Source organism: Arachis hypogaea, chromosome 9 (assembly GCF_003086295.3).
Source record: "Arachis hypogaea cultivar Tifrunner chromosome 9, arahy.Tifrunner.gnm2.J5K5, whole genome shotgun sequence".
In the NCBI taxonomy this organism is placed as follows: domain Eukaryota; kingdom Viridiplantae; phylum Streptophyta; class Magnoliopsida; order Fabales; family Fabaceae; genus Arachis; species Arachis hypogaea.
In genome coordinates, this window is record NC_092044.1 from 18,494,492 (window position 1) to 18,502,379 (window position 7,888).

The following is a 7,888-nucleotide window of genomic DNA, read 5'->3' on the forward strand; positions in this document are numbered from 1 at the left end:
TAACCCGACAACCACTTCGCTTCAGAAGTCCAGACGCCTAACGAGGTGCCTTTCGACCTGCATCTGAAAAAAAAAACAACACAGTATGGGGTGATAACCAGCGGTTCTCAGCATGGTAAAGGTGCCACACATATAAGATATAAGGTCTTGGGAATGCCAGAGGCAATCCTAGAACGCTGACACTCAGATTATAAAGTTTAAAGTATTAAATAGAAACCATTAAATGTGGTTTTCTAAGAGTATCTAAGCGTAACTTGACTAACCTTGAATCTAAGTCTTACCGCCTTTCCTCCATACCTCCATCTCTGACAACATGTCACAGATAAACAAGTAGATAAAGGCAAGCACAAGAAGATTAAAAGTACTGCAGGTAACAAATATACAGTTAACATCCAAATACACTTAGGCATACCCAGTTAATGCACAAACAAGTAATTCAAGTAATATGCACATGATGCATGCCTGTCCTATGGCTGATGAGTCTCATCTGTTGGTTATCAAGCCAACCCGATAAGTCCGGTTTGCTAAACCTTTGGACTGTCCCTTATCGCGCATCCCCAAGAGTCTATGCATAGCTTTTTCTTTTATATAAATATCAATTGCTCAATGGGAATACCATTCCCGAGAATTTATATGTGCCCAGTCACCTTTACGACATAGGGTCAATAGAATATCGAGTTTCGATCTGGTACACGTAGTGGCAAGCCACAGTACTTTACCCAGGGAATCTTGTATCTCAGATCATTTAATTATTTAAGCCAAATATCACACATAATCATTCATAGCATTTCATATTCAATTCGTCACTTTTTTAGCTTTACTTCACCTCCAAGTTATCCCCACTTCCTAACTTCATCTGATTATTAGGTTTAATACTGTTATTCATGACTAAAGGAATGAAAATAGAGGTTTAGAAGTTTGAAAGAGGGTTTAAAACTCAGAAAACCATGCTTGCTGGAATAGGGGCCACGCGTACGCGTGGCTCACGCGTACGCGTGGCTCACGCGTACGCGTGGCTCACGCGTATGCATGAGAGTGTTAAAAGGCAGCTCGCGCATTCCCTTGTCATGCGTACGCGTAGGTGAGTACATCATGTCACGCGTACGCGTGGGCTATGCGTACGCGTGGACATGCATGCTACCCATTACGCATACGCATAGGACTACTCGCGTACACATAGTCAAAATTCCATGCCACGCGTACGCATGGACATACGTTTTTCCAAAAAATCTGATTAAGTTAGAAAGCTACAGAATTTTTCCTGTTCCAAACCAAATCTTCCGTCAAGCATAACTTAATCATTTTAAATCGTTTTTTATCCGTTCTTCGAACGACATAAACTTCACGAATCCAATTTTCATTTAAAACAAGTTGGGAACAATTTGAGTATCTGGAGGCCTAGTTATAGCTCGCCAAAGTTTGGCCCGTTCGGTCCAATCTTGAGCCAAATTTCTTGAAATTAGTGTCCAAATTCTCGTTTTGATGAGCTCTATCCTAATTTAATATACACTACAAGAAAAATACCCATTCGGCCACACTTTTTTTAAGCTACATTTGAAAAGCGTAGCCTATTCTATGAATAGGCTACGCGTTTCTCAGTGATGCCTGTTTATAAGAGAAAAAGAAACACAATTTTGGCATCATTTAAAAAGTATAACCTTAGGTATTATAGAAATCACTTATAAAGTGTAGCCGAATATTGATATTTATGGGTCCACTTTTTATATCTAAGGGAGCGCTTTTAAAGTGTAGCCTATTTGTTAAGTTTTGGGTGCACTTTAAAAGTGATGCCTAATGTATCTAGAGCAAAAAACTTGACACTTGATCAATTTTATTCCTCAGTTTCCCGAGAGCAAAACTCACACACTTAGTGAAATTTTTGTCCCTCCAAAACTCACACTTAGCCTTCATCTCGATCCCCTTTCAGAAACCCTGTCACCATCGAAGAAACCCTCCAAAGCTCACCGTCACGAAGAAACCCTCTCGCTATAGAAACCCTCTCACTCACCACTCAGCGTCGCTCCTCTTCGCCCTCCTCCTCGTCGTCGCGCCGCCCTCACCATTCTCATCTCTGCGCTTCTCATCGTCCTTCCCCTTTCAATCCGATCGAGTAACCCTCATCTCTGTGCTATATACTGAGCTTAATGAAAATTTTTCTTTGATTCGCGACCAAGTCACGCTACCTGCACAAACTCGCGCGCCTTCTCCTTCGATTCGTCGCCGCTTCTCATCTCTTCTTCAAGGGTTTTCACATTCGATTTGTCGTCGCTCATCTCTTCTTCACCGTTGCCATTCATCACCGCGCTCACCAAGTAAGCATTCTGTGCCTCGTTCTTTTCTTCTCGCTCATTCTCTTACTCACTCTCTCTCACTCGCCTTCTCTATGCAGTGTCAAAGAAGCTGTGTGCTCTCTAACGACCTCTTCTCTGCTCTATTGTGAAGCATCAAGGTTTCCAATGAGGCAAAGCATCGATCCCTAACAAGGGAGGTAAGCGCCCGATGATGATGATGATGATGGTTCTGTGAAATTTGGGAGGTTTTGGGTTTTGGTTTTAGGGTTTTAATTGGGAGTTTTAGCTTTTGCATTCTGCGTTGTTTATTTGTGGACTGCCGGATCAAACTAAAATCACCAATGTAAATTTCACCATGTGTCAACTGAATTATTATTCTTATTTTTGTTATTGTTCTTGTTGATTTTTTCTTGTATAAGTTTCACTTTTAAAGAGAGCAGAGTATTCTCAAGAGAGGATTATTCTTATGCTTTTAAATTGCTTTGTTGATTGAATCAATATCTTGAAGTACCTGTGAATTTTAAGATGTATTTTGGGAACCCAAGCTTGATTTGAGACATATGCAGTGATTATTGTAGTCAATTGAGTGTTCCAATTTCCGCTAAAATAGGAGAATATATATTGTAGAATTTAGATGGACACTTTCATATGGTAATATTATGACACTTATGCAGCTAATTTTTTAACTGTCAGTACTCTGCTTCAATTTCTGTCGTGCTGTCTGACTCAACTAGCGCAAGTTGAATGGATCTTGTGTTTGTCGGTCTTCTTCCTTCTCTGTTTTCTTTTTTTTTTTTGTCCTTTTCATTTTCTCGTTGAGGAAGAACTTGATTTTCCAAAGAGTGAAGGATCTTTAGCTGGTAGCATTAACATTCTTTCCCCTGCTAGTTGCTGCATTGGATTGCTATTCTTTTTGCTTTTCCTCCAAATCTGACCCCGGTTTGTTCTAAACCTATGCTCTGTATTTATTTCTATTACATGTATTGTTAAATTGCCTTGTTTAAACAACCATCAGAGTTCCTCAAGTTGAATTCTCTTGCTTTAATTCCTATTTTGGTGGATGGCGATTTTGTTCTTGCTGAATCCTTAGCCATTATTATGGTTGGTCCTCCAACTCATGATTTTAATTTTCCTGTTTCTATTATATATTCTTATTTATATTCAATTATTCGTGTTCTCTATGTATGCAGTATTTGGACGATAAGTATCCTCAATACTCTTTGCTGCCTCATGACGTTCCCAAAAGAGCACTCAATTTTCAGGTACACCTGCTGCATAATCTTAAGCTCTAGTCATTTTTGTTACTCGGCTTTCTAATCATCTTATCCACTCTCCACAGGTTGCACATATTGTTTTTCAGAATAACGTCATTGAGAAAAAGGTTGGCCCTCATGAAAAACTTCCTTGGGCACAAAGTATCATTAGAAAGGGCTTCACAGGTGACACTTCATTGAATACCATTAAGATATATTCTGGTTTGTTACTTCCAAACCAATTATTCATTTGAGTGGTTTTTTTTCTTGCCTTAATTAAATGTTGCATATTTTTCATTATTTTAAGCACTTGAAAAGCTACTGAAAGATCATGCAGGGAGATATGCCACTGGAGATGAAATTTTTCTAGTACTTGCAATTCATATGACAATGCTCAGTTACTATTATTATACCATGTGTGTTTGTATGCGTATTTTTATACTTAAATTTAGCTGCAGCACTTTATGCATCTTTGGGGGACTAGGCATATGACTGGTTATAGGAATCAATTTCTTTTTGTGATAATAACAACTATTATTATAATATTTTTGTACTTAAATTTATGCAGCACTTAAATTTTATTACAAGCATGTTTACTCATCTTAATTGGATGTGGCAACCCTTTTTAATGAACAACTATTATTATAATATTAGTATTCCTTTGAAAGCATGTCTTTGGAATGTGAACTTGGATTTTTACCTCAGCAGCTTGTAAGGCATCTTTCTAAGTATAATAATTGGATGATCAATTCTTCCTCACCCTGTTTGTCCATGTATTTTGCGATCTTGTTCTATTTGATTGGCCTTTATGGTTAACAAAACCGAACCAATTGCCGAACCTACGGTTACTAGGATCAATATGGTTGAGCCGGCATAAACACTCTTTTTGACTAGGTAGCATTCACCATTCAACCAACCTATCCTATAAGGCTGCCTCTTACTCATGCTTGTGGCAATTATCAATAAGATCATTGCAATCCCAAAGCTAAGCCTGCCAACCATCACATCATTCAAATTTTATTATTGCATTAGGGGTAAAATTTTTTTGTTCTTCTATTGTGTACAATTGAATTTGTGCTATAGAGTTCCTGTTCTTATTATGTAATTTGTATTAATGGAATTCAAAACAGTGCAGGGGCATTTGAGTTTTGAAATACCTTTAATTCTTATTATTAGTCTTCAATATGTAGTGCAAGATCACTTGGAGGATTTTAATTGGTGTTGCCGTGGAAAATGTAATCCGACAACCCATTCCAGAGGTAAGCAGCATTGTATTTCTCAAAATTCGAAGGTGAAAAAGTTTCTGATTAATACACTAGTTTATGAAGTTTTATTCATTAATTTGTCTTCAATTTTTTAAGCCTTTTGCTCCAATTTACTTGTGTAACTTGATGTATTCTTGAATTGTGTTTTGGGTTCTGATTTGCCATAAATAGATTAAGCCAGGGGATTCATGTTTGGTCCGTCAATTGCATTGGGGATATTGGTGCAAAATTGATATATCTGTCTCAATTCATTTTTAATTTTACAATTTAGGTTGATAATTCTCACTTTACTCTTTGAAGCAACGCCGTTTTCCCCACTTGAAATTAAGCTGATTGGCATGATTTTGCGAATTTAGCATTCAGCTTTAATGGGAATAATAAAAAAATAACAAGCTGAGAAGAGAAAAAATAAGTGATCAATCAAATAGATACTGTGGTATTGTATCTTATTTATCTGAGATATCAAATCTGCTAAATCAAAGTGCTTACTACTTTTGATAGGTTACGAGCTATTAGAATGCTTTTAGTTTTGTTCAAGGTGAGTAACTATTACAGTTGTTTGGTAAATAATGTTAGGATTGGTTTGGGTGATAAATATCCTATTGGCAGTAAAGTTCAAGCTGATTGGAGTGAAGATAGGTAATGGTATATTTAGCAATTGATTTCTTTTTCTTTGTCCATTTATTCAGCAATTAGTATGATGCTTATATATATTTTAGTATTTCAACTTAGTTTGTGATCTTACTATTTTGATTTAGTTAATTTCTATTTACACTTTTTTTGTGCACCTTTAGAAGAATTTTGTTGTTTAAACTTCTTAGAAGTGCAAGTATTTTTGCAACAGCCCCGCTAGGAATAAACAAAGGAATGAACACTGATACAATTGTTAAGGCCAAGAGTTTTCTTGATGGTGACGAAGATCAGCATGAAAAAGATGTGTTTGAGAAGAATTTGAAGGCGCTTCAGAAGATTTTTTAGTCATTATGCCAAGATTAGAAGATTGACGATTTTCTATTTGTTAAGCTCTTATCGGATATAGAGTGCAAACTTTGCATTTTAATTGATGTGATACAAGTTTCATGTGACTTAAATTATCTTAAGTTATATTTTGATTGTTAATTGCTTCTTAAGATTATGTCTTTGAATTATGTAAGGATAATTTTTATTGTTTAAAGAAATTATTTAGTATAATTATGTGTTTAATTTTATTTTATAATATTTAACTCATTTAATTAAAAATGTAGAATTATATATGTAATAATATTATTAAATATTATGTTGTATAAAAAATTATTAGAATATTATATACATACAGAAAATAAAAAAATAAAAAAAAACAATGAGGGACCTAAGACTACACTTTTATAGAGTAGCTATGGTTATACAGAAAATTAAAAAAATAATAATAAGGGACCTAAGGCTAAGCTTATAAAAAGTAGCTATGATATACAATGTGGCTACGCTTTACAACGCCTATTCTGGAAAAATGAAAGCTGAAAAGCGTAGCTTTTGGTCCTGGATAGCATCACTTGAAAAGTGTAGCCTATTCCCAAACGTCAAAAGCGTAGCCTTTGAGAATAGGCAACGGCCGAATAGGAATCATCCCAAAAAGTGTAGTCGTAGCCCAAAAAGCGTAGCCGTAACCTAAGGCATCATTTTTTTCACTTTTTGGCTACATTTTTTTTGTAGTGATAATATTCATATTTTTAGTTTTATTTATTAAAAATTAATTTATTGACTAATTATTTACTAATTTAATGGGATTTACAGAGATTACGTTTGGCAAAAAGTAAGATGGATATTCCTTACAGAGGTTATGCTGCTGGAAAGCCATATCCGACAAGGGGTGTTGGATTACTTCGGAAGCGGGTAAAAACCAACGGATGAGCTCATTACCTGCACTAGGAATAGATATGCATCATATTATTTATGTATTTTCTGTGAAATACATTATATGTGATTATGTGTGTGATGTGCTTAATTTCTGTGTTCTCTAATCATTGAGTGTAGTTGTGCCTTGTTGATTGTTGTTGCTGGTTGAGTATATAATAAAATTAATCTAACTAGCTACCCGATCCTACTAAGAACTTCATAGTTCTTACCTCTTTTTTTCCCTTTAGATTGAGACGAGAGTGATCTTCTACGAGATTGATTGCATGTATATCTACGAGGACTCAGTGAATCGTAGTTTTTATATAGTAGCTGCCGAGTCTCGAGTACGCTTGTATGTATTATGCAATCACCCTTTCCAACACTGGATAAACACTCCCCACTTCGATCTTAATGCACCATATGGGTTTTCGTTATCGTGGCTTCACCAGGACATAACTCACCATCCTTTTTTAGACAAACCTGGACACCCTCATCCAACATAGCCAGGGGATCAGGTAGTCCCTCAGCCTGTCCCAGTTGAGGAGTATGATCCCGCACCTCAACCTAATGGGGATCTTCCTTCCGAGCTGATTGCATCGCTTTCGTTGGGGGCATAGTCAGGAGATCAGTCGGGACCTTCTGTAGAGGGACTAGAGCAGATACCAGTAGATGGACCTGTGTTTGCTAGTGGGCCTATATTCATGAATCAGTGCAGTGATAGTGGTACTCAAGATTTCTGTATGATCATAGAGATATATGATGATAATGATAAGGACCCTGAGGAGTATCCGGAGGTGGTGGAGATCTCGTCTTCTGATAGTTATGGTTAACTGCAGATAGTTTGGGAGACAACAGCTCGTTTTGACGGCGCTTCAATTTAGTACTAGTATTTTGGGTTTAGACTCTCCCTTTTAGTTAGATTCATAGAGAGACTAGTATTTTGTTAGATTTGCTAGGCTAGTTTGGACGCCAGACTAGGGGCTTCTTCTATGGTTCAGGCATGGGAGTGTCAAGTATTTATATATGTATATATTTTGGATAAAAGTTGTATGACATGATGTATTAACTGACTTCTTTTTTGTGACGTCTCTGTATATATGTACACGATGTATATTATTATGACTACCTTACTTATTCCTGTATTTTGTTTTTCGTACCGTTGTCCATTATGTTGATTTAGTTTTTTGTATCATTTTGTATAAAGAAA

At 36.3% G+C, this 7,888-nt stretch overlaps 1 protein-coding gene across 16 annotated transcripts; it reads left to right on the forward strand.

The window, feature by feature from the left end:
• Positions 1–1,848: 1,848 nt before the first annotated feature.
• LOC112710581 (uncharacterized) lies at positions 1,849–6,000 on the forward strand. 16 transcript variants are annotated; one of them, XM_072202663.1, is made up of 10 exons: positions 1,933–2,312; positions 2,390–2,488; positions 2,985–3,050; positions 3,180–3,230; positions 3,307–3,392; positions 3,482–3,553; positions 3,631–3,730; positions 4,675–4,803; positions 5,386–5,448; positions 5,654–6,000. In XM_072202663.1, exons 5-10 carry the CDS (start codon positions 3,390–3,392, stop codon positions 5,785–5,787), a joined length of 501 nt encoding a protein of 166 aa, XP_072058764.1. In that variant the 5' UTR covers positions 1,933–2,312; positions 2,390–2,488; positions 2,985–3,050; positions 3,180–3,230; positions 3,307–3,389; the 3' UTR covers positions 5,788–6,000. The 16 variants fall into 16 exon arrangements, 15 of the variants coding, with proteins under 15 accessions (XP_025618646.1, XP_072058777.1, XP_072058771.1 ...); XM_072202668.1 differs by having other exon boundaries at positions 4,680–4,803; XM_072202673.1 differs by having other exon boundaries at positions 4,735–4,803.
• Positions 6,001–7,888: the final 1,888 nt, after the last annotated feature.

Coding starts and splice junctions, on each gene's coding strand:
- LOC112710581 (XM_025762857.3), top strand. Junction 3,731..4,674: donor CATTAGAAAGGGCTTCACAG/GTGACACTTCAT, acceptor AATTCAAAACAG/TGCAGGGGCATTTGAGTTTT. Junction 4,804..5,385: donor TCCGACAACCCATTCCAGAG/GTAAGCAGCATT, acceptor AAATAATGTTAG/GATTGGTTTGGGTGATAAAT.